Source organism: Macrosteles quadrilineatus, unplaced genomic scaffold (assembly GCF_028750875.1).
Source record: "Macrosteles quadrilineatus isolate MER2022 unplaced genomic scaffold, UCM_ALF_1.0 Scaffold_5__1_contigs__length_97177068, whole genome shotgun sequence".
Classification (NCBI taxonomy): Eukaryota; Metazoa; Arthropoda; class Insecta; order Hemiptera; family Cicadellidae; genus Macrosteles; species Macrosteles quadrilineatus.
The window spans coordinates 84,973,894-85,001,367 of NW_026542598.1; the positions used below are offsets into that span (position 1 = coordinate 84,973,894).

Below are 27,474 nucleotides of genomic sequence, written 5' to 3' on the forward strand. Positions count from 1 at the left end.
TTTTTTGTTAATTTTAAAATTTAGTATTATAAAATTAAACTGTCATAACCTAACCTAACCAACCAAACTTGCTGATATGAACAATTTGTTGACAAAAAGTTAGTGCTGCCAGCGGGATACGAACCCGGGACCTCCTGAACACCAATCCGAAACGCTACCAACTATGCCACGTACGCCGCTGAAATCACATCGTTTCGTTACGGTAATCGTGTCGCCTCAAGAGAAGACATTAGCCACTAGAGATATGACGTCACTACAGCTTTAGCCTTAGTCCCTTCCGTGTGCCCGTTCCCCTCCCGGTATAATTTTAGCTCAGTGGCCCTAACCTAAACAAACAAAAAACAAACATTTGTAACAACTAAACTAACGAGTATAACAAGTAACAACAAACAAAGGAAAAGGAAAGGATGAACATGAAAATTTAGTATGGTTGGTTTTGGTTAGGGTGTCTATTCACCTTTGAATTATTATTTTATAATCAAATCAAACGATTATAAACTAATAGCTAACGATTAACTTTTGTGGCAAATATTTTCTAAACATTGTTTACTAATCACTATGCAAATAACCATGGACCTAATAATCGTGGACTGAGCAGAGCCTAATTTATATGATGAGTGCAGAAGAAACGTCACCTAGTGCTCAACAGAGTGGTAAAGTATAAGTTAGCCTAACTATTTTTGGTTTTTGCAGGGATCGTAGGGATATAATTTTGTGTGTAAGTTAGTTGTGTCACTTGTGTGAACCTGGCAATAACTTGGCAATAACTAGTGCACGCGCCTTTAAAAATCTATTGCTGGCCGTTTTGCGGAAAAATACGTCCGCGAGCAATATTAACGATGATGCCAACAGATAGAGGACACTTAAACGGACACGACAGTATCAACATCATGTACCTGGGGGATAAGTTAGGGGGGGTAAAACCAGCAATAAGTAGTGTGCGCGCCCGATAAAATCTATTGCCGGCCGTATTGCGGAAAAATACGTCCGCAAGCAATATTAACGATGATGCCAACAGATAGAGGACACTTTAACGGACACGACAGTATCAACATCATGTACCTGGGGGATAAGTTAGGGGGGGTAAAATCAGCAATAAGTAGTGCGCGTGCCCGATAAAATCTATTGCCGGCCGTATTGCGGAAAAATACGTCCGCGAGCAATATTAACGATGATGTCAACGGATAGAGGACACTTCAACGGACACGACACATGATATTGATACTGTCGTGTCCGTTAAAGTGTCCTCTATCTGGTGACATCATCGGTAATATGGTACGCGGTCGTATTTTCCCAAAAACGGCCAGCAATAGATTTTATTCAGGCGCGCCCTCTAATTATTGCTGACTCAACCCCCCCTTTCTTATCCCCCAGGTACATGATATTGATACTGTCGTGTCCGTTAAAGTGTCCTCTATCTGTTGGCATCATCGTTAATATTGCTTGCGGACGTATTTTTCCGCAATACGGCCGGCAATAGATTTTATCGGGCGCGCGCACTACTTATTGCTGGTTTTACCCCCCCTCACTTATCCCCTAGGTACATGATTTTGATACTGTCGTGTCCGTTGAAGTGTCCTCTATCTGTTGACATCATCGTTAATATTTCTCGCGGACGTATTTTTCCGCAATACGGCCGGCAATAGATTTTATCGGGCACGCGCACTACTTATTGCTGATTTTACCCCCCCTAACTTATCCCCCAGGTACATGATGTTGATACTGTCGTGTCCGTTAAAGTGTCCTCTATCTGTTGGCATCATCGTTAATATTGCTTGCGGACGTATTTTTCCGCAATACGGCCGGCAATAGATTTTATCGGGCGCGCACACTACTTATTGCTGGTTTTACCCCCCCTCACTTATCCCCTAGGTAAATGATTTTGATACTGTCGTGTCCGTTGAAGTGTCCTCTATCTGTTGACATCATCGTTAATATTTCTCGCGGACGTATTTTTCCGCAATACGGCCAGCAATACAAGTTACGGAAGTGTACCCATATTTAACTATACCTAGTCTATCAATTATTAGAAAATGTTAAACCTAACCTTACCAGACTTGCTGATTATGTAAAAATCAATTGAAGACCTAAACTACTAAGTTAATCAGATTGATATTTTCAGTCGATTGTTTGTAGCCCAGCTTTATGCGTTATTTGTGTTTTAAGTGTGCAAAGTGGCACTTTTCTGCACATGAAAGAAATGTGGAAAGTTTCTCGAGTGCAGCAAAGAGCAAAGGTTCTTTGCACTTGCATTACACATTGTTTTTTTTCCTACAGTTAAGTTACTTACTATAAAGCATAACTAATCATCATATTTATTAAAACGTGAGAGGGGTTTTTTATTTCACGATTCTGAATCAACCACTTGACGGATTTTCACGATATTTGTGTTGAAAGAAAGATAATTTGGTAATACTGAACTTATACTACTTTTGTTATTTTGCATTTTTTTTGCCTTATCTACCCTACCTAAATTAGAATATTTTAAGAACTTTTTACCATTGGCACTTTTGGGGGAAACGCCTATTTCACCCTGAAAATCGCGTTTGAAAATCAAGAAAAATGCTAGAAATCAATGATTTTTGGGCTTGAAAATTTTCTTTTTAACTTAGGGTGTGTTTTTTTTTAATTATTTAGTCTATTTTAAACACTTTTTTGGCAAATGCCGTTTTTACCCAGGAAACCAGGTTTGAAAAATCGTAAAAATAGTATAACTTGCCAAAAATGACCCATTTTTGGGTAAACCAACCCAAATTAAATATATAATAAAATAAACTAACCTAACCTAACCTAACCTAACCTAACCTAAACCCAACCCAACCCAACCCAACCCAACCTAACCCATGCTTAGGTAAACAATGTGCCAAAATGACCAATTTTCGGTAAACACTGGTTAAGTTAGGTTAGGTTAGTATTACGTTATTGACACAAAGTAAAAATAAGTTTGGTACAGTTTCTTAACTTAAGTTAGCTATGCTAATACCGATTATTAGTAAGTTAAACCTTCAATCGATGTTTACTATCAGCAAGTTTGGTTGGTTAGGTTAGGTTATGACAGTTTAATTTTATAACTGATACACCTGGTAATAACTTATTGATTATTAAACAATATTTTCAATCGACATTAACTTAGCATAAGTTAGTCCAGTTAAGAAACTGTACCCAAAAAGTTTTTCATGCGTCTAAAATTGCCCATTTCTAGCATTTTTCTTGATTTTCAAACACGATTTTCAGGGTGAAATAAGCGTTTCCCCATAAGTGCCAATGGTAAAAAGTGCTTAAAATAGTCTAATTTAGGTAGATAACGCAAAAAAACTGCAATTTAACATAAGTAGTATAAGTTCAGTATTACCGATAATTTTGAAAACTAGGGAATGTCGAATCCATAATTTTAGTTCAGGTTTTCATTTTTTTAGAAATTAAGTTTTAATTTTTGTAAAGTCTAGCTGCCGACGTAAACATTCTAGACTAGCTTTTGCTATAATACCATTTGCTTAACGTAACAGCTGTAAACATTCAGCATTTGTGACACAAATTCAGCATTTGGATAAAAATGAAATTGCATACGTAGGGTTGACTTATTTATGTGTAATGCTATAATCATTGATACGTTCATTTATTCGGTAAGAGGATGACAGATTATTTAACAATACATAGTAAAATACTAAGTTAGATGTTCTAATTTATTTTTTTGAGCAGTCTTTAAAATCTTTAGTTTGTTTTAGTGCAATATAATTTGTTATAAGCTTAGCTAACAGCTGGTTGAATATAAAAATATTTCATATTCTATAGAACTACTAGCTGACCCGGCGAACTTCGTATCGCCTAAGTTATAGGTTTCCCCTAAGACAGACCGATGGAAAGAAAGTACCGTTACGTTTAATTTTCAAGATGATCTCGTTCGCATCGCTCAATCACGTCCTGGTTGAAGTTCGTTCGCTACGCTCACTCACCTTTGGGTTGGAGCTCGTTCGCTACGCTCACTCACCTTTAGGTTGGAGCTCGTTCGCTGCGCTCACTTGCCTTCAGGTTAGCTCGTTCGCTACGCTCACTCGCCTCCAGGTTGAAGTTCGTTCGCTACGCTCACTCACCTTTTGGTTGCAAATTAGCTGTTGTCATAAATGTAAAAGAAATAATAGTGCTGCACCCTGTTGGTAATCCTTGTAACTTTAATGCTATTGAACATCATAGAACAGAACCAACTTGTTTAATTGAAACAGCTGTTAAGATTCATTAATTCCATTTCTCATAAGGTTAACATGGGAAACTCCAGAGCCACTGGGGCGGAGCCCTTTTAAGAATTTCGAAACGGGAAATAGTTTACGTCCGATTCGCATACCTACAGAATTTACACACCAAATTTCATAACGATCGGTGAAGTCGTTCCGGAGGAGTTTGCAGACAAACACTGTGACACGAGAATTTTATATATTAGATGATGTTAGTTTTATTTACTAATGTGATTTTGTCATTGATTTTAGGAAATGAGTAAGATCCTATAACAATTGCTCTACTTATAAGATCGAAGCTCGCGAGCTTTCAAATGAAAGCTTATGAATTTTTTTTGCTAGGTACTCAACTTTTTTAGGAAAGGTTGGGAATAGTGATGCGCGATTGCGAGATGTTTGAACAATCAAAATGTTCCTTCTCGAGATGTTCAGCTTATCGATTGTTTCGATTGCTTAGCGAGAGGTTTGTACAATCGAGATGTTTCTCTCGATTGTTGCATTCGTTAAACCTAAATGTCTGTTTGCATCTGCCTACATTTCATGAGAGTTGTTACAAGGATGTTAGTTCTTTTTCTAGATTCTTTTAGAATAGTAGACTATTATGCACAACATACTGTTGACATATGAATAAGCACTTACGTCACTCCGTATTGGCAACAGAAATAGAAAATTATTTTGAAGTAATGGGTTTAGGCCTAATTGTAAATAATACTGTTAACATAGCCTACCTAACAATTTAAATGAGAACCTTCTGTCTCGTTATAAACATTTTGATTTAAATACAAACATTTTGTTTGTAAAATATATCATCTTGTCAATAGTTTTATTGAGTGGTATTAAGTCAATATTCCGTAGATAAAGTAAGTAATATATCCATAAACTTTCCTTGGTTTTGAAGTAAGATATACCTCTTATTTGGGGTCAATACCCGGCAGATACAGAATCAGAATCTTTATCTTTATTGTCTTTAAACACAATATTCAATGTAATAGTCAACATCAATATGATCGTTACAAATGATCAATACAAAGTTAAAAATACAATAGGCCTACTATTTGTCAATCGGAACATCAAAAGTGTACAGACTTAATAGAAAAATATTCTGACAAGTCATAGAAAGGATTCAGGCCTAGCCAGTCATGGAGTCCAAGTTTGAATAACTTAAATTGTAAAGATTTGCTTTCAGTGTGCAACCTATTAAACATTTTTAGACCAATAATCGCAAAACTGTTTTTACACTTACTTAGGTAGCCTACTGTATGGTATATCTAACATGAACTGGTTTCTGGTGTTACATTGGCGAATGTTCGATATCTGTGTACATATAAGCCTACATTTAACTTCTTTTTTACATACAACAAACACAAAAATATAAACAGGATTATCACAGACATGATCTTACTTCTAATAAATAAAGGTTTGCACATACAATAGAAATTATATGATAGTAAATGACGATACCGCACTTAACAGAACAATCACCATGAACATCTCGTTAAAAAGACTCTTGGTAAGGACTTCTCGCCTCTCGGTTCTCTAGATGAATGCGAGACACGAGAGAAGAGAAGCCGTGCTGAAACTAAACACTCGTCACGAACATCTCGTTAAAACCTCTCGGTACTCTAGACGAATGCAAGATACAAGAGAAGAGAAGCCGTGCTGAAACGAAACAATCGTCACGAACATCTCGATAAAACCTCTCGGTAAGATCCTCTCGCTAAGCAAAAATATAATCGAAACGTCTCGAGAGGTTCAAACAATCGAAACGTTTTGATTGGAACATCTCGCAATCACGCATTACTAGTTGGGAAATAACAATGATCACATGTTATAATTCATTTTGGCAGTCTTTTTTACAATAAATTTTGAACTGCTTAAACTATGCTTGAATTAGGAATAGAAATAGGAATAGACTATATACAGTTTTAATGGACTACTCGATTCCCATATGTAGGATGGGCCAACAGCTCGTTAAGTTTGTTTTTCAAACAGTATATAGGCTACAACACTTTTTTAGGTTAGGTTAAATCCAAGCTTTTAACAACATGGGAAACAAACACTGTACCAGCTGATCGTAGTCCTAGTAAAGTACCGGTATCTTTAAGTTAAGTGTTGCCAACTTATTTTCAATGTTGTAACTTGTACGTGCCTAAAAGCAGATTGTTTTGTGTTGTTTGATTGGAATACTGGAGTGTAGCAAACAAAAGGAGTGCAGTTAAAGTAAGTAAATGCAGCAATTAGCTATTTTGAATGCTGTATTTTGAAGTCTGTATTTTGAAGTCTGTATGAAGGAAGCCCACTTTAGGTAACTGTAGGAAAATATTACTCCATTATTTTTTTCATAATGAAGAGTGCAAAGTTGTCTTAGGCCCAATATCCCCATAAACCTAACAAGTCACATTTAAACCCGGTAACCTAGATTCCTTTCAGCATCTATCATTATATTAAACCTAGCTGTCTAACTAATTACAGTAGACTCCCTCTTAACCCAAGCTACTGAAAAAGAGGTTGCCTCAGTCACGCGTTTGACGTCACCTGCCGCCCCGGTCGGTGTTGCTTTTAATTCACACAGCCACCTGTCAAATTCGTTGTTATTGTTGTTTATTTTTGTGTAAGCTCTGTGAAAATAATTAAATGAAAAACAAACAACAATAACTAAGAATTTGACAGGTGGCAGCTGTGTGAATTAAAAGCAGAACCAGTGGGTTGGCGGATGACATCATTTACACGACTGAGGCAACCTCTTTTTCAGTAGCCTTGCTCATAACCAACCTTGCATTAACCGATAATCGGATCATCCGCCCTCGATTGTAAAATATTACAGTTTGTTTTAACCGGCCTTGCTTTGAGAGCAGTTCGGTTTAACTACCGCTGTCTAGGAATCTCGACATTTTTGTTCCCACGCTCGGCGATAGGAAACCTACGTTTATCTCCACAGGATATGACTAGGAATAAGTTTTTTGAATTTATCCCAAAAAATATTGCTTATTGCCAACAACAAAATAGCATCGGTAAAATGAAAACAGAACGTTGTTACTGTGGAACAGAATCTTAGCGTTTTGGACCAAGCAAAACCAAAGCAAAACCGCAATACACTGAAAAATTGGTATGTCAACAAAATATTTTTACCAATTGATGGTCAAAATCTGTTACGTTTTTCAAAAAAAGATTAGGACGAAAAGTGTTTGTTTCTTCTGATGACATAAAAATAAAAATAAAGGATAGGCTATAGGATCTGGGTCTAGGTTTGACAGTGCCACCTACGGTGTTAGGCTACTTTCCTATGGAAATTCATGCTAAAAGTAAGCCTACTTTTGAGACTGCTCATAAACTTATCCTTTTTTTCGGGCCAGAGTGAGCTAAAAAAATGTTATGTTTTTCCATGTCATTCCTCAATGCTAGAGTCTAAGCTCTGTATTGATAAATTTGAGTTTTCTAACTTACTATCTAAAAAGGATTATTATGTACAAGGATAGGGATCAGCTAGCTTACCTGGTAGATAGAGTCCAGATTAGCCTTGATTACACATAAAACACATGACACAACACAGAAAAACTTAATATTTCGTCCCAGTTAGGGACTTCATCAGAAGGGAGAAGAAAGAAAACAAAGAAAAGAAGAAAAGAAAGAAAAGTTTTCTTTCTTCTCCCTTCTGATGAAGTCCCTAACTGGGACGAAATATTAAGTTTTTCTGTGTTGTCATGTGTTTTATGTGTAATCAAGGCTAATCTGGACTCTATCTACCAGGTAAGCTAGCTGATCCCTATCCTTGTACATAATAATCCTAATCAGCCAATTGGCCTTTCCTTAACTCCTTACTATCTAAAAAATCATTCTTCTCTGAGATTTTCCAGCTAGGTTTTATTGTGTGGTCACCTAAGTTACAGGTTTCTATCAGCATACTGTTAGAATAATTATTAAATTTTAATCAAGAATGTAATGGAAATTGCAGCAAATGAGCCAGAGTTCAAGAGGGATCCTGTTATTGCTTACTGTCATCAATGTGGAAAATCAAATTTGACAGTAGTTGAAGATGACCGATCCTGTGGGGGATTATTTAATAGTCTCGTGTCTTGTTTATTTTGGTATGAACAATTGATGTAGCATGTTCGCTTTGGTGAGGTGTTCTTCAGCACATTCCAAACAGTAGTGCAGCATCTATGTGGGATTAAGGACTTTTTGGGGCGGTTCACGAGCTCGGGACTTCATAGTCCGCGACCAGACGTTGGTCCCGGACTATATAAGCGACGACCAAAAAATGGGTTCACGAGTCAGAGCCAAATGATGTGAAAGCCGGGCCCATTGTAGGTCGAGACCAAATCCATAGCGGAGCCTAATGACAGGGATTCGCAGGGAATTTTTGTTGAGACGTTGGTAAAACAGCCTGGAAACACATGTCAAGCCACTGCTGCTGACATACGCACTTTCATTCTTCCGTACAATAGGATTATCGTGAAAAAAGGCTGAACCTAAACGTCCAAAACTGTTATTTTTCACGTATTTTATTGTCTCAAAGCTCGCCTATAATAATATATCAATGTTTATTGATTTATAAACACAACAAGCCACATTTGTATGAAATCAGATAATGGAAGTCTTTAGCGAAATATATTTTTCTGTGTACATTATTGTAATTCAATTAAGATGCATGGCATAAAATAACCGGGTATTTATAACCGGATGAATGCCTATTTTGCATAAATGCCCCATCATTTAGGATGGAGATTTTTGGATAGGCTAATTTTAACTAAACTTATTTAAATTGTACAATTATTGAAACTAAAATGTATTTAGAGGTACTGACTATTTAGATATAAAAATCGTATGTGTGTATTCTTTCCGTTATTCTTACACTCTTTAATAATCTAGCTGTAAAATGTTGAAATAATATCCTGTGAAAAAATTGTATTTTTTCTTCCAGCATAGTTTCAAACTGAAAATTTGATTTGTTCTGCTTTAATTACCAAACAAAGCTACTACCCAAGCTTTACTAACATCCAATAAATCACCAAATTCTCGATGAAAAGTGCCATCAGCCAAAAATATTAGTGCAACTAAATTTTTTTTCAATTTAGAATACTGTAATGGATTTTGCTGTCGGGAAATCCGTGCCTGGGAGTTAACGCCTCAAATGGCTCATTGACAGCATCTTTGGACAATCTAAATCTATCTTTTAATTCATCAAGTCATAAAAGAGTTTTAGTCATGATAAACGAGCTGGTCCTATGCGAGGTAGTGGAGTGATGGTACATAATTGTTAACATAATGCAGTATAGATATTTCATAGTCATATACAATACACACGGCGGTACAACGCAAGACGGTGATATCATCGCGAATCGTACTCAACAACTGACGGTTTGCTTGATGTCTCCCACGGCAAAAAAACTATTTCTAATTATGTTTTAGATAACGGTGGTTTAACTGTGGCTGATTAGTAATATTTATATTCTACGCATAATTATATCGTTAAAATTGTAATAGGCCTAACATGGGGTTTATCAGTAAAAATATCTTTGTTATGATACTAATTTGTTCCGTGCATACTTTATCTGTAGTTTTTTTGTAGTTTGTTGATTTTTTCATGTTTTATGAGCCTTTTTACCATTTTTACATATTTTTTTAATATGGCGTTGTGGGTAATGAAATTGTTCGGAATTTAATGAGGAACCATATTTAAACATCAGTTTTTAAAAATTAATAAAAATATTAGATAAAACCCGCATGATTTCACCTTAAACCTGCCTCCTACCAGGTCTGAGTTGGAGACCAAACACCATTGTTCTTTTGGGCCCGAACCATCTTATTTGGGCTCGGACTTGACTCGTGAACCCACCGGGACTAATGATCAGAGCCGGGACTATCTGTAATTGGACTCGTGAACCCAACTTTTAAAACCGGGTTTTATCCCTGCACTAATTGTGTGCCGCCTATCACTTTGGTCCGCGGCTTATATAGTCTCGAGCTCGTGAACCCGATTTTTCAAGTCGCGGCCCAAATACCGGTTATTTCCGGATTCTGGGCTCGGACTACGATAGTCCCGAGCTCGTGAACCGCCCCTTTAACACCCTTATCTCCGGCTATTACTAGAGTATAGTCTTGTTATTTAGTGGGCTGATTATTTTATGATTTTTTTTTCTTCATGGTAATGGATTTTAGGACAGGTGATTGGATTTTGACTCGTAAATTTATTTTAGCGAAAAATATGACAAAAATAACCAAAATAAAAACATCAAATTGGTAACTTAAAAAAATATGTTTGAGGAGTTTGGTTGAACATATTTAAATATTCTTTTTAGAGGTTCACCAAGTGCAAATTTCCCTCTTTAGTGTTCGGCAGTGTTTGCTACAACACGTAACTCAGCACCATACCGCACACTCCCTATCATACCATGAACCACAACTTTTGGTAGCCTATGACAATAGGCTACATTTTGACAGAAGCGGAATATTTAAGCCTACAGTTCAGTTTCTGTATGAAAATTAAAAAGAACAAGTCACAGAATAATTGATTTCTTTTTATGTCTAATGCTATGAAAATCAGAAAAATCCCTTTGCACTTGCCCTCTTAATTATACATATAATCACGCTTTTCACCCCACATAAAATGTTCTGTAATGTATGTAAGTAAAAATTTTTAATGACCATCCAACTGAATAGCATCAAGTCAATCAAATGATACATTGTTGTGTTTGATCATAGACAAAAAGAATTAAATATAGACCGTCAGCTGTGCTGCGGTTACCATAGCTTCTGGCGCACACTGCTTGGAGCGCCATGTAGTTACGGCGTACGCGCCACGTAAACTACAGCGGTGTGCGCCGGAACCTATGGTAACCATGGTAACTGCAGCACGGCTGACAGTCTATATTTAATTCTTTTTGTCTATGGTTTGATGTAGTGTGTGACTGGCCTCAGAACAGGTTTGATTTTAATCTTTTAGAAAAGTTTAAACACAAAGTCGGCTTGTCTACCAGGGTGTCGGAATATCTGTTACTTACTGAAAATTTGGTTTTTCTTAATGCATTCAATTAATATAAATGTTGACATTATCTTTTTACACAGTATTTTTAGCCTAACTAATACTTAACAGTATCAATTGAGATGAGGGTGTCACCTAAGTGTGTACTTTAACCCAAATATGAGTGAAGAATGAGTGTAGAATGAAGTGAGATGATCTGTGTGGCTTTGTTACTGCTGACCAAGATCAGCTGTTTCATTAGCCAGGATTATTTATTTAAAATCCAACGATTAGGGACAACTGGGTTACTGGGTCCAATTTCAAACTGTAAAAACCTACTATTAAGCATCAGATGCGGTATAAGAATACAATGGAGTAAGCAAAATATGTAAAAAACAATACCTGTAATTTATAAAAGCTGGGTTATACAATGATGGTACATAGTCTATAAGATAAAGAAAAGTGGGATATTGATTTTGCAGCAGACTTGTTTTGTTCTGCTGGTCGTGAGTCTACTAACCAAATGTTGGATTACAAAGTGTCGTTTTATCGTGGGAAAATTGTACAGGTATTTTTTAAATTGTAGATTGAGTTGCCTTATATTATTTCTTGATTGAAAAACTTTAAAGTCATGTGCAATGATTGCAGCATTGTATGCGGGATGTGTAGTGCAGTGACCAACGCAGCCCCTTCTGGAGTACAGAACTCTCCTGTTAGCCGAGTCGTCTACATTCACAAGTGTTCCGCCTGCCATACACAGTTGGGATCATACACACAACAAGTGTAACAGTGAGTTCATCATACATACTTGTAGGCCTGTGAATAAATGAATTCAGGAAAAACCCAGATTATCTGAAGGACAAAGCTGTTATTGACGCCTTATTTTTTGGTAAATCAATTGTTGGAATTTAAAAGCTATGTACATTCAAGAGATCTACAACAGCTGTGTTTTATTTGATTTAAATTGCTGTTGTGTTAAAAATCTTCAACCAAGTATACACACAAAATCTATTTCTTTAAATAATTGACAGTTGCTTTCTGAACCGTTGGCTATCTTGGTATGAGATCCATGTCATCTGCTCCATTGCATTTACCTGCATCACGGAAGATAATTCCCTGCTCTTTTTTCAATTGATTTTGATTTCTTATGATAGTTTTGGCTATTTCAGTTTTAGTTTAAGGAGGTGCAGCTGAAAGAAGTTTTACTGCAAATGTTGTCACATATCTTTTCAATAATAGAAAGGGTACAAAATAGGATCATTGTCAAAACATGTTCTACATTTCCAGGAAGGTTGGTTGTAACAAATAACTTAAATAGTTTCCCCTTACTCCTGTATGAAGTCAAAATTGTCAAAAAGATCCTTCTGACGTAGGTTAGCAATATTAATTGAGACTTACTATTATCATTACATATTCAATGGTAGGTAAAATAATTATATCATAGTAATTTATTCTCTTTGATGTTTTTCAGATTGACAAGCAAGTGAAGTACTCATCAAGATATTAATATTGAAGATGGATCCATCAAAGCTTGCTGGACTACCGTGGGGTGTATGGGAAGATTATTTGGAGAAAAGAAAAGAGCAGATGAGTATGCTTGATAGTAAGATAAACAAACTACATAAGGAAGACAAGGATATGTTTGGTATAGTTGTCGATGCTGAACCATTAAATCTTATCGTTTGTGATAAGTGTAACATGGTTCTAAAGCCAGCAGCACTGCTTCGTCATTATTTTATCAGGCACTCAAACATAATGAATGAAAACAGTTCACCTGACAAATTTTCACCTCAATTAGATTTGAAAGATGCGGAAAAGGTTGTTTCGATGAACAATAACATTTCTACTATCCCAGATATTGATTCAATCAGTAAATTAGATCTCAATGAAAACATGAAGAAATGTAAACTCTCAATGATACAAAAACCGTCCAAACGTCTGAAAACGTTTGAACCAAAGCGAGTTCTATTTGGCGAGTTAAGTCCTAACAGACTTAAAAAAGACGTTAATAGCAAACCCAAGGGAAAGAAAGATGAAATGAGTCTTTCCACGATGGAAACCTATGAAGAAAAACCTGATATTAATGATGTGGATTATTTACTGAAAAAGTTACCAGGTATGAGTTTGAAAACGGAAGGTAAAGAAATTAATGAAAATTCCAATGATTCAGTTCCAACAACCAGTCCTCCTAGACCACTATGTGATGCTCCGTTGTTCATTTGTTACAAGTCAGGTGGACTCTGGTATTCAGGACGGCAGATGAAAAGAACACGAGAGGTGTTTCAGCAGATGTTAGACGAGGAAAACAACATCACACCGGTGCTGATCCAACAATTGAAAGCCCGAAAAAGAAACATCTTCAACGGAAAGAAATAAACATGAAAGAAATGTAATTAAAATGAGATAATAGTTACGTTTTTTCAATCGTATAAAGTTGTTGCACAGTTATACTGAATGTGAAGTGCAGTAGTCTTGATTATCTGATTCAGGTTATCGACCATCCTGGTGGACATAAAAATAGGACTACATTATCTAACAAAATGTTGTGCTATAATCCAAGTGGTTTGACACACGGTTGCTCTAAAAAAACCCTTTTTTTGCTACTCCTGACTACTTGGAAAATAAACTCAGCTTCATTCAAACAATAATCGTTAGAGAAATTCGTCACTCATGTCAATAAGAAATTACAAAAAGTACAATTATTGTATTTGCAATTTTGTATTGTTTTAGTCGGCTATATTTAAGAGTTTTTTATCTTGTCAGCTCTCCTTCCATGTCTTGGTAAGCAGTACAAACAATATATTGATGGTAATAATATATAACTGGTATTGCAGACTTGTAACAGTATCCAACAAACTGTTTCAGTAGATATGGGAAATACCATTACCGTGCAATAATAGTCAGGAATGTTCCCTTAGCCTTGTGAAATAATACTATTATTTTTGCTACTTGTTGAAAGAGGTCGCTAACCTCTTTTCAGGGGAAAAAAACAATTCAGATTCAGAACTACGTATTACTTTTTACAATAGTAAAAGGGGCTACAGTAAACTGTTGGGGATATGAATTTTACCCATTGGTCTTCGTTATGTAGGTTTTGTTTAGAGATTAGCCATTTAACAAATTCATATTTTCTTGGATACATATTATTAGCCTACATATCTCCTGTGACCACAAGGCTTTATGATTCTAAGTTAAATTCATGAAATATTACGAGTTATTAGTTGTAATTGTAAAAGGGGCCATATTAAATTGTTTTAGGAATGAGTTTTTCCCACCAAGGTATATTTATTAGTTCATAGTTTTTTATATTATTCAGGTTTTGTAATATTTTGTTGCTGTTAAAATGTAATTCTTTGTTTGAAATTTTGTTTGTGCTTTTGTAATTATTTTTATTGTTTAAATTTACAATTTAAAACGATCATTGTAGTACACCATTATTTACTACAGCTAGCCTATTACTTTTATTTTCAGTGTTTAAAAAGTAAGAGGCGGTTTGGGAGCTCGAGTCAAGCTAGTACGCGCCTAGTATTAGACTCGCCTAACTTTAGTACCCGGATCAAAAACCAGGCTTGGGAGCTTGCAGCTAAGTTGTAATGGTTGTAGAGCAAGTATAGTCGTGACTAGATAGACGGGGAATCGCGGGGAATTTAGGTTTTGACGTTGGCAGCGGCCACTGCAGACAACAACAAAAGATGAACAGTTGAAGGGCTCCCACGAACAACGTTCCAAGCGCCGAGCTACTTGTTTTGAGTAATCACGCCACAAAGTGTTTTATGCAAAACTTTTTTAGAATACATACTTTTTGGTTTTTTTTGCCTGAAATTTTTGGTATGAGTCTAAAACGTCTAAATATAATGAACAACTTAAGTTTTTATTTCATATTGTTGTTTTATAACTTTTTTTGTGGAAACAACGTTTCAAGCGACAGGCGCTTGAAACGTTGTTTCCCAAATAGTTATATTTTTTTTTATTTTTCGAGGTGAAAATTGCTTGTTTATGTATTAAGTAACTCCTCAAAGGGGTTGACGTTTTATAATTTAATATATCATTATTTAGCTTAATAAATTCGAATTTCTTTTAATAGTCCCCAGAATAATGTCCTATATAAGTATTCTTAAAACACAATGTGGTTAATTCCAATATAGTTTTTGTTAATGCGATGTTTTGATATCATCAAAATATTAACAATTTTATTTATAAAGGTCAATGCTTTGAAACTTAGGCAGCATCACTGCGATGACTTTATACGGACAGTGGCAGACAACGTGACGTCATAGTCACGCTCTCACCCGGCCCAGATTAAGGTCATTTACCTCCCCAACCCCCCACAACCCCTCTACATTCCTCCACTATTCATCACTGCTTCACCATTAGCCACCATCATGCCCATAATCTTCCTGATCTCCACACATACATACCTGTTAATCAGAGCAGCAGTCACTATTGCTAGCTTTGCGTGCCTTAGACCTTAAGAGTGTTCATTAAGTTTGTGCTGTGTCAAAACTTAAAACTTTAAAAATTCTAAATATTATGTTAATCAGTGTTCCACAACAACCAAGAGACTATGTTGACCTCATAGTAAAAAAAATACCATTTAAAATCTTGAACATGTTAATAGAGAAAACCTAGGTACTATATTCTTATTTTGTGTTCAGGTATTTTATAGAACTACTAATTTAGCGATTATTTTTTAAAGTATTATATGAACATATATTATTTAAATTCCACTGTATTTAAATTGGCCTTTGTGAAAACAACAAAACTTATACTTGATATTTTATAGGCTCTAAGGTAAAAAAAACACGTATGAAATACAAGTACATTTTATTAGTAGAAAAGGAAAACAATATCAAAATCAAAACTGATAAATACACAAGAAACAACGGATCTTTAAATTAACATATATAAAAATGTTTCCATTTTTCTCCATCTATGCCACTGTGATATTTTCATAAAATTCTCTGAACTCTTGTGGTATGTATCTCATCATATCCAGCAAATCAGTCTTGATCCCTAGTCGACCTGGGTACAAGTTTGGAAACTCTGCAACCTTTACTGGCGGGTAGACTCTGCCATCCCTGGAGTTCCTAACTCTTTTTGCCAAGCAGTGTGTAGTCCATGGCCGCAGAACATTGTGTGTAGGTCTTGCACGAAGAGTAGCTGGATCATCTTTGGATATCTGATACCACACATGTTGCGTAATACCAAATTTTCCTGTGGCCAAGGAATTCAAAACGAGGTCAGAGTTTTTGAAGTCATCTGTGTCCATAACTTGAACTTCAAATGGATTTGAGTCTTTTGCGTTAGCAATAACACTAACCCAATGAAAAGAAATGTAAACCTTTGCCCCTTTCTTTGCTTTTTCAATCAAAGCGAAATCCCTGTCACAGGGGAGGAAGCTGTGCCCTGTTGTTAGGAACTTTTGTTCTACCGTGGTAAAGTAGTCACTTTGTATTAAATGTTGCATTAAAGCTACCATTCGCCAGTTGTTGTTCTGGCCGACACATCTATCCGACCATATTACTAGTGTTCGAGTCTCACCTACTGTTAGTTTTCTAAAATTAGAGCTAACATACTTGAGGACACACGAGGTGATTTCTGCGGAACCTCTTTTTCCTACGGTTTCATCCCAAAAAAACATTGTTGCTTTATTTAGGCCCAGGTTGTGTATTGCTACATTGTAGCATGACAGTTGTCTTTGATAAAATATGTTATTATGAGTGAGAAGTGGGCAAAAAAGAACCTGTTCAAGGTCTACGCAAATAGCAACTATGTTGGGGGTCGCTTTGGCTACTGCTGTGTCTTCGGCTAAAGATTTGTAGGCCAGGTCTGCTTTCATATGATGTATTTGACTTTCCCTTTCAATTGCTTGCTTTTCAGTTTCATTGGAAGCCGCAACTAGATTAATGAAGAGGCGATCACAATATGCGCATGTGTCAGATCTAGGAAGGCCAAACCTTAGGTTGAAATCAGATTTGAATATGTTTCAGTACATGCAAAGAAACATTAGCATCTGGGTGCTTAATGAGGAAAAGTTTCCTCATTTTCTTTACTGATAAGTTGGGGTCCAAGCATTGTTTTTTGCTGTCATTACGGGAATAATGATTCTCCTGCAATGGGAAAGGTTTAATGTGTTCTTTAACTAATTCTTTTGTGTCGTCTTGTATTTTGTGTGGACGGTTATTGTGAGTCCCGCGGTCATCAGTCAGAGGTTGATCAAACTTGATCTTTCCCAAAAGCCATTGCACTCGGCGCGGTGTGATCGTAAATACATTGCAAAGAGTTTTCCTGCATACTCGCAACAGCCTATCTTTACGAGGAATGTAATATTCAGGTGTACAATGTCTTTGAGAGACATCTTCACTCACCCTCCTTCGTTTCACTTCTCCCACCTTAATGCATGCGTTGGCCAGGAATTGCGACTGGTTGTTGTAGTCCAGCTTGTGGAAATTAGTGAAGTGCTGCATTTTCTCTTCGTAGGTTAGCTGATCGCATTGAAACTGGCAAGAACATACTCTGCCCTGAAACAAAAACAAAAATCGTTACATTTACATTGATACAGTTATTATTGGAAGAAAATATGTACTATAAACTCATACGAACCTATTACCAAAATTATTATGGGTCCGTAAAAATAATGATTTTTTTGTATTTTTTTGCCAAAAGGCGATCTTTAAAAAAATATTTTGTTTGACTAGGTATTTAGCAGGATATGCACATTAAAACATAAGATAAGATTAAAAACATTGTTAAAAAAAACTTTCTTATAGGCCTACATGAGCATCAGGTGGCGATAGAAACGTTGTTCCACTTACCTCACTTGGTGGTAGTTTGCTAGGAACTGCTTTCTTCCTTTTTGAAATGTAAGGCTCCCCACTATCCCTTGAATTCTTGCGAATCTTATCCTTCCATACAACAAGTTTTAATTTACGTTTTTTACCGGCATTTAGCTTATATTGGTCGCCGGGACTCAATAAAACGCTTGACCCTGAAGCCATGATGTGGCGGATGAGACGTTGTTCGTGCGGCGTAGCTGGAGTCTGGGAAACACGTGCTCCACTAAAACATTGGTAGCAGGCGTACCACTGCAGTTATGACAAAACAAAATATCCCTACTGTTAGAGGAAGGCGTATGGCACGTTGTTCGCTCAATATCTCCACTTTGAAAAATTTGGCGCTTGGAACGTTGTTCGTGGGAGCCCTTCAATTGAAGATGAATAAAATTTAATCTTGGTATATCAATGGTGGCTAATTAGTAGACTATGGTGTAAGTTTCTGCATTGTACAATTGCAAAAATGTAGTTTTTGCGAGGTCCTTGTTTTACATCTCAATGACTAAAGAACCGCAATTCTTTATATTACATTCTTATAAGAGTCAATTTAATTTTCATTTTACGTTTAAAATTATTTAATCTGTTGTCTTTAAGTACTACTCCTTATAAATACGTACAGAGCAACATAGGTTTCTGAAAAACAATATAATCTCTTTCAGAGATCAGAAACATTATTCATTTATCAAAAATTACCCTGTGTGTGTGGGAACACACTGAAACTCGGTCATGCAATAATTAAAAAGCCTCAAAATTTAACTGTAATTTCCCTGTATAATATAGGGCTATTGACGGGAATAAAAATTATTTTAAGTAATTATGGAGGTTATGATTGTGTGAAGCCAAGGCAAATGTAAAATATATCTTTTACCATTTATAACAAAAAAAAAAAAAACAACTTTTACTAATTCTTAAAATTTTTAACATGACACCCTTTTAGCGAATTTCTTTATAGGGAAGTAGCTATTACCGTAGGTGGCCCATTGTTCCGGGACCGATATACTTTTTCATTTTGATCTCCCTAGACGCCAAAAACACTATTTGTTCAAATTTTATATATGTTTAGCTTATCTTATCTATATATATAAAAGGCAAAGCCCTCACTCACTCACTCACTCATCACTAATTCTCTCACTTCCCATTTACCTAGGAGGCTGAAATTTGGTACACTGATTCTTTAGGCATTAAATAGGAAAATAAGTGGTTTTTATTCTGATCGGACTCTCGGGCTCCGCCCCAGTGGCTCTGGAGTTTCCCATGTTAACCTAATGAGTACTCATATTTAAATGGAATAAATGAATCTTAACAGCTGTTTCAATTAAACAAGTTGTTTCTGTTCTATGATGTTCAATAGCATTAAAGTTACAAGGATTACCAACAGAGTGCAGCACTATTATTTTTTTTTTTATATATTTGACAACAGCTAATTTTAAACCAAAAGGTGAGTGAGCAAAGCGAACGAACTTCAACCCGGGGGCGAGTTAGCGTAGCGAACGAGCTAACCTGAAGGCAAGTGAGCGCAGCGAACGAGCTCCAAGGTGAGTGCGCGTAGCGAACGAACTTCAACCAGGACGTGTGAGCGCTGCGAACGTGCTCCCACCTAAAGGTGAGTGAGCGTAGCGAACGAACTTCAACCAGGACGTGATTGAGCCATGCGAACGACCTCACATATTATGTTAAACGGGGCAAAGCCCGCGGGTACAGCTAGTTAATATTATAAATGTGAAAGTTTGTGTGTTTGTTTGAAGTTCAATCATGCATTACTGGACGGATTGGGCTGAAATTTGGCATGATGATAGCACATTCCCTATTAATATATAGGCATATTCTTATATCTCAAAAATCCTTTTGGGCTCCGCTCCAATGGCTCTGTATTTCCCCATGTTAACCTTATGATTATTCATGTTTAAAGGAAATTAAATAATTTAAGCGAGATTTTTGTTTTATTTTGAACAACAGAAACCTTAAAATAACTTTTATCAAGATTTTTGTTTTATTTTGAACAACAGAAACCTTAAAAAAAACTTTTATCAAATATACTTTAAGAGTAATGAAATTGTTCAGAATTTAATAACAAATTCCAATATAACATTCTTTTATTTAATATATAAATAATAACATGCTAATGAGGTCACACCGGCCATGTTAACTTAAACCTGCTCCCTGGCAGTACTAAAGCTGTGGACTAAACTCACTAATTTTTATGACAAAAATATATTTCTTAGTCCTGAAATTGGTCTCCCAAACCCACCGAAATTATCTCTTAGGCTGGCGCCTGAGTCCACCAGACTCCCAAACGAACAATATTTTAGAAATCCCTGCGAGATTATCCCTGCACAAGTCAGGCGCGCGCCTTACTGAGCCCAAGCTCACAAACCTGTTTTCTAGGCGGCAACATAAATGCTGTAAATATCCGGTTCTTAGTCGGGGACTAGCGCTAATAACGAGCTCCCAAACCGCCCCTAAAAATGTTAAATGCCTTTTGGTAGTAAACTACTACTCTAGTAGATACTATATCATTGAGTTATTCCTACTAATTGTGATAGCTTTATGGGAAACATTTCCTAATTTTTGCAATACTACAATATGTTAGTTTAAGATTTTCACATAATTTCATAAATAAAACTTGTTTTTTAATCAATGGATTTTTTATGCTGAAATATATCCTTACTCACCAAGTTCAAAAGCAGTATAAAATCTAAGTAATTGACTATAACTTTATTGACGAAGGTTTTTAGCCATTTCAAAATTTACCTAACAGTGTTATTGTGTTATGTTTCAACAATGAAACTTTGTTCTGAATGTGATATATTCTTTTCTCTGGAAGTTTTTTTTCTTCTGAAAGTTGAAAATACCTAGAATCAATTCTTTGATTTAATTACCGGTACTTAAAATATAGTTTACTCCTTGGAGGCTAGCGGCCATCTTGGATAGTTTCAAATAGCTGATAAAGAGTTATTTACCTTCCAAAAATATTTTTTCAAACATCAAAGTGATTATAATTTAAATGTCTAGTAAACTGGGACTAAAAATGTTCTTTGTTGTTTTAATATTTCTCCAAGGGAGTCCATGGAAGCTAACAGCCAACTTGGATTTGCCCACCATAAGAGTAATGTGTTAATTTTGTTGATTTCAAAAAGCCGCTGAAGAGTTATTTACCATATCAAAATATTTGCTCAAACACCAGAGTGATTGTAATTTAAATATATAGTAAACTGTGGGATTAGAAATTGTTTAAAGAGTTTAGAGTTTTTTTAATTGTTTTGCGAGCTAGAGTGTCGAGGCTCAGAAGACTTTTAATATTTGCTTTACAATACTGTTAATTAGCTTAAAATTATGATAAATGAACACTTTGCAACAATAACTATTGTAATACACACAATCACTTTAAAACATTCCCAAGTAATCTTTTTGTAAAATAAATACAAACAATTTACTAAACATCTGATTTGTAACAGAGTGTAATGATCAGTGCGGTATGGAGGGGAAGTTAGGAACAACGCCAGGGTTGCACAGTTGTGCCTCGACATCCACGATGCAACCCTCCTTGCGGTTGTAGGCTCCGAGGAAGTTGTTGCATTGGGCGCAATACAGGTTGACCACCGTACTTTCGCACAGCATGAACGGTAGGAAGGATAACGGCCAACAACTGTCAACAAGGGGAAATTAGGTTATGTTCACTATTGGTCAAAGTTATTCTGCAAATGCTATAAAAGAATGGAGGAGAAAAGAGTTCCAGGCCAGGCCTGCGATGTGATGTGCTATGGGTCTGTGCATAGCCTTCAGTACACAAGGCCGTGGCGAGTGAAAACTGGCAACGTCCCATCTGAGTCTTGATGCGCGATCGTCTTACCATTACAGTGAATGGAGGAGTCGCGTACCGACTTACTTATTCACGCTTTTACTACCTTTAATCATTAGTAATGACATTTATCTTAAAATTTAACAACATGCCAGACAGATGTGTTGTATCTGGGTGCAAGAGTAATTACTAATGGCTGGGTAGCTGAGTGGTTATAGTGCTCGCCTGGTAATCAAAAGGTCGCAGTTCGATCCTGAGAAAAGTCAGTAGCTTTTTGATGGTTCGAAACTGGACCCAGCTGTTCCTGATCATTGGGCTTTAAATAAATGATCCTGACTAATGGACCTGCTGATCATAGTCAGTAACAAAGCTACACAGGTCATCACACTCCATTCTACACCCATCCTCCACTCATATTTGGGTTAAAATACGCACCTAGGTGGCGTCCCCATCTCAATGATTGATAATTGATAATTGATTACAAAAGCTCAATTAAAACTTAATAAAACAATACAGTGTTTTAAGATTCTAAGTGACCCGCCAGGTAAGCAACAATGGCTTCCTGCTATTCTTTGGTCAAATTAGACACCTTAAAACAGTTCTCGTGTTTGCGTGAAACATTTTCACGAATATGAGCTTAGATTTGCAAACAAATATAAGAATAAAGACAATGATTCGTGTAAATATAAACACGAGAAGAAAATTTTAGGTGAGGATGTTAAAACTACACTATATCCTAAAAATTTATTTTTGAATCTTATTGATAAATGCTGTTGTTAAGTGATTAAAATAACTTATATAACTAACACTTCAAAGAAATAAACCAGTGTTTCTTTAAGTACTAGTAAAATATGTAATACACCCTCTTACAATAAAAGGATCAGAGTCTCAGACTCCAGTCTGAATGTTTTTGTGATAAAAAATCAATTGATATTGTGGAAAGCCATATGGATACCTAGCTTCTACAATTTTTTATAAAATGGCAAATGTTTGCTTAGTAATTATACAAAGAAAATAAATTATTTAGTCAGTATGCCGTCAAACAAGAAATGAAAACTTCAAATTTCGTTGTAGCTGGTTCCAGGTTGACTAAAACTAGACATTCCACCCCATGTTAAAGTTGTCGCTAGGTTTTTGATCAAATTTGTCTTAGTTGATGTGAGCCACCATATATTGCACTGATATAAATTACTGATTTCTGCCAATTACATGATGGTTTTTACCAAGTCAAACTGATAGAATGACTTATTATGAGCTATAGCAATTGTTTTGACCCAGTAACTATTTCAGTAACAAAAAATAAGGTACAAAATAGAGTTTTAGACACTAGAGCATTCTGTGACTGGCTCACACAACTACATTAGTTTTTAGTAAAAAAATTGGTGAAAGCTGATCCATATGGATGGGATGACTTCATCTGTATCTGTGTTAATGCTAAAACCTAATACTCCTATTTAAAATTGAAAATTGATTTTATTTGAACAAATTTTTGGATCAGATGTTAGCCTCTTCAAATCCATTTGCAATGGGAGTCTTATTTCTAATGATCAATATCGAAGTGGTAATAGTCCTATTACCATTCTTGGTAAAGTAGCTATATTTTTGTAAAATGTAAACCCAGTCGGTCTAGTAGTTTTTACGATATTGAATAACATACAATTAGACAGAAACCATTAGATTTTGTTATAATAGTACAGATTAACATAGGAAATAGTTATTTGTGCAACTAGTGAGCAAAGTGAGCAATTGCCTCACTCGAGAGAAATCCTTACTATGGAGGAATGGTTTCTCGAGTGAGGCGATTGCACTTTGCACTCGAGTTGCACATTATATTTTTCCTACAGTTACCATAAAACAAATAAATTGGTAAGGAAACGTGCCTTCACATTGCAAATCTGGAGTGAGACAAAGCAATTCGAGTGGGACAATGTTAACATTGTCTCACTGATGAGCTAATTGGCCACTTTGCTTTCTCAAATCAGTGAGAGAACATGTACATTGTTAGGTAACTGTAGGAAATATGCATTTCCACACTCATCGTACTTACAATATGATAAATGCAACAAAAAATATTATGTTTCTATTTTTAGTCCTAGAAATATTGTGGTATGTTGCATTTTTTCACTAATTAAACAAGCTAGATTCTAATTTTGCCATTTTACCGTACCCTAAAATCCACTTATATATGTCATTTACATATTTTCATTCATTGATACAGAGCAGCAATACTCTCATTGATGTTTGTAGCCTAGCTTGAGTGCCGGATCCAGGCGGCGGGTGAGTGCGGCGTTGCCAGATCGATATTCCGGCATTGTGTATTAGAGGTGCCTATGGTCTGTGAGATAATCGCGGCCCTCTTCACCTACATTGTGGGGGAATTTTTATTATGTTCCTTGCCACCATCAAACCTAAAACCTCTTGCGCCCCTGGGTCCCAGGCCCATTTATAAAAGTGACTGTGTTCCAGGCAGTTTAGTACACAAACATTTCACAACTTGTTTTGTTTTTCACTCCAATAAGGATTGCTTTTATTCAGAAGCACATCTTCCCTATTAATCTCAATAGGAATTGGAGGGGCAAAAAATTGCTATTCTTTTGATTTGAACTTTTCTTGTACAATTAAACTCCATGAAATTCTTTTCTTTGGTGAGTTAGATGTGTACCCATTTCTGTCTCTAATGTATTCCTAAAAGAACTTTTTCCTCCCAACAAATTATTGCATCATGTTTATTAACAACAAATGATTTAATTTAATTTGGACAACAACTCAACGTGCATTGTTTTGCTTTCCTACTGATCAGCCAGCCAGCTCTTACCATTTGGTAAAACAGTGTAATACAGTTTGAAACTTGCATTTGAACAAAAACAGGAAGAATAACTTAATTTGTTAGGAACAACTACATTAATTCCTCTTACATTTCCCCTCATAACATGGCTAACAAATTTAAACCTCTAAAAGTATTAACAATAACATAAAGCATAAAATCAATCATCAATCATTGAGTTGGTGACCCTACATACTGTATGTGTGTTTTTGAACACAAATATGAGCGAAGTATGAGTACAGAATGGAGTGAGATGATCTGTGTAGCTTTGTTCAAACTTTAATAGGAGGTACACATTCATAGAATCTTGTTCATAAAAGATATTTTATAATTATTTCCTAAAGACAATGTTAAAAAAATATATTCAAATGCTGGCCAACATGTGCCTCCCCTTCATCAATAATATGCTGTTTAGACAAACGTCAAACAAACAGTAGATTTTTCATAAAAACATGTTTTACAACTGCAAAATTTGCACCAAAATGTTTTAAGTTTTAGAACGTAACAGTTATACCAACCCGAGCATCAAGCAGGCACCCAGAGAGCTGCTGGCGAGTTGGTTGCGTTGTCTGCGAATGACAGGCTGAGCTTCGCAACCGCAACACGGGCAAACAACCTTGGTACAACCCGGCCGCCATGACTCCACTGTCAACAAACATCAATTTCATCATTAAAATCATCATTGTTCCAGGTGATTTTAGTTATGTGTTCATTAATTGGTGACACTTAATTCCCTCACAAAGAATAGTGATTATTAACTAGGTAATTTGTTCAGTGTAATCTCTTCGTACAGTTTTCTTCATATGTATTTTAAGATTGAATCACTGGAGAGTGTCATCTTCTTTGGGAACCAAAGGTATTCATAAAGTTAGTGATAGTCATCGTGGTTATTCTTAATGGCCTTCAGCAAAAAAATTTTAAGGTTAGAAGTAAAAAGTACCATTTGGAAAAAAATACAATAAGGTTTGTGGGTGAATTTCAGATTTCAGACTTTTTACTTTTGATTTTAGTCCAGAATTGAATTTATAGTTTTAGTTTAAAAATGTAGGTACTTTAAAAGAAAGATGTTTGCCAACCACGTAGACGGTTCAACAGCCACTGATAGGACCCTGGTAGGATTTCAGACCCTGAGGTCCTAGGTTCAAATCCCCACAAAATCACCAATGGATTTTATAAGTGATAATGCAGAACCTCTAGGTCTAGCCTGAAGTAATGCGAAAAATGATACCGGGCAATAGCCTAGCATACGAGGGAAAAACAAAACATTTATGCAATCTCACCAGTGCATTTGTACTTTGTCCGATACTCCTTCCTCTTCTGTTTCTCCATGGCTCTGCAGTAATCTCCCTGCGACGGGGGCCAACAATTTACAGCGCAGGGGGCCGGACATGGTGGCGGGGGGTTGGGAGCTGGTGGGGGGCGAGGTTGGAGAGGACAGGGTTGGCAAGGTGGGGGTGGACAGGGACATGGTGGTGGGGGCATACAGGGGCGAGGACACGGGGCACAAGGTGGTGGGTTCGGGGGTGAAGACATCATCGGGGGGCAAGGACAACTGCGGGGGACCTGGGGCAGTGGACATGGCGGGGGGCATGGTCTTCTTACCTGTAGGAAAAACAGACATCCTATAAACTCCCTGTACATTAACGGTTAAAGGTACTTAAAATATGTAATTTTATATGTTGATCCTACAAAAGGGAGCTTATTGAATAGAAAGTAAAATTATTCATAGTAGAAGTAGTTGTTTTTGTTACTACCTTCTGAAGAATCTCCTAGATGCGAAATTATCTTGTTGGAATGCACCAGCCATCCATCCAGATTGGTCTGATTGTAAAAATATACAATAGACAATAGACAATAGCTTTATTACAATTTCATCAAGAAATGTTACAGCGTCAAATTAAAATAAATAACATTGGTATTTTTATAAGCATGAATACAACCGTTTACTTTGCAGTGTATTGTTATTTTGATGAATGTACATGTCATATTCTTTATCACATTTTGCAAAGGTATTTTAGAGCAGTAAATTTTTCTTGATGTGAGCCACTGACAGATTGTGCTGATCTAAATTACTGATTTCTGTTGAATACACAATCTTTTTTACAAATTAAAACTAATGGTATTACTTATTGTGAGCTATAGCAACTGTTATGACCCATCAACTTGGCCAGTCACAAAAAATAAGGTAGAAAATAGAGTTTTTGTCACTGCATTATGTGACTGGCTCACACAAACTACGTACGCTGGTCCATATAGATGAAACGTCTACTTCAGTATATAGTCAATGACACTACACACTGATACTGGTACTGTGTAAATCAGACCCTTTACAAATACCTACCGCTGTAGGAGAAGGTTGTCTGACGTTGATAAACGGGTGTCTCCGGCGTAAGTGTTGTATCAGAGCGTCCGGACGATTGCTTCGAAGGATTTCTCCACACACCAGGCATCGATACTTGAAAATACAAGACAAATTAAAATAATAAATAAAGAAATGCAATTGTTGAAAAATATGATGAGAATTTGAACTTTTTGAGATAAAAAATAAAGAAAAATGAAAGTAAATGAGAACCACACTGTAATTTAAATTTAAAACAATTATATCTTTGTCATGTTGACTAAAATGTTGATTTTATTTATTGAAAACATTTAGATCAACCGTTTCCAATTGCTGACACCAATGCTTCCACAATAATTGACTGTTTCAAAACCCTTAACATACTCAACACACTTCAATTTGGAGTTTTAGCAATAAAAAGGCTGAGTGTTCATTAAAAAGGTCGAACATTCAGAAGAACTGAGGAGAATGGGATTAACAAAAAAGGAAT

General features: G+C 36.1%; 2 protein-coding genes across 4 annotated transcripts; one reads left to right on the forward strand and one right to left on the reverse strand.

The window, feature by feature from the left end:
• Nucleotides 1-379: 379 nt before the first annotated feature.
• Nucleotides 380-14,212, forward strand: LOC128994790 (uncharacterized). 3 transcript variants are annotated; one of them, XM_054419560.1, is made up of 4 exons: nt 380-653; nt 8,182-8,314; nt 11,839-11,979; nt 12,662-14,212. In XM_054419560.1, exon 4 carries the CDS (start codon nt 12,706-12,708, stop codon nt 13,564-13,566), a length of 861 nt encoding a protein of 286 aa, XP_054275535.1. In that variant the 5' UTR covers nt 380-653; nt 8,182-8,314; nt 11,839-11,979; nt 12,662-12,705; the 3' UTR covers nt 13,567-14,212. The 3 variants fall into 3 exon arrangements, with proteins under 3 accessions (XP_054275535.1, XP_054275533.1, XP_054275534.1); XM_054419559.1 differs by lacking the exon at nt 8,182-8,314 and having other exon boundaries at nt 395-429; nt 599-653; XM_054419558.1 differs by lacking the exon at nt 8,182-8,314.
• A 7,173-nt stretch (nt 14,213-21,385) lies between these two features.
• LOC128995347 (uncharacterized) lies at nt 21,386-27,095 on the reverse strand. Its single transcript, XM_054420334.1, has 4 exons — nt 26,988-27,095; nt 25,927-26,248; nt 25,165-25,291; nt 21,386-21,669 (listed from the first exon to the last, which is right to left on the reverse strand). The coding sequence occupies exons 2-4, from the start codon at nt 26,180-26,182 to the stop codon at nt 21,489-21,491; spliced, it is 564 nt and encodes a 187-aa protein (XP_054276309.1). The 5' UTR covers nt 26,183-26,248; nt 26,988-27,095; the 3' UTR covers nt 21,386-21,488.
• Nucleotides 27,096-27,474: the final 379 nt, after the last annotated feature.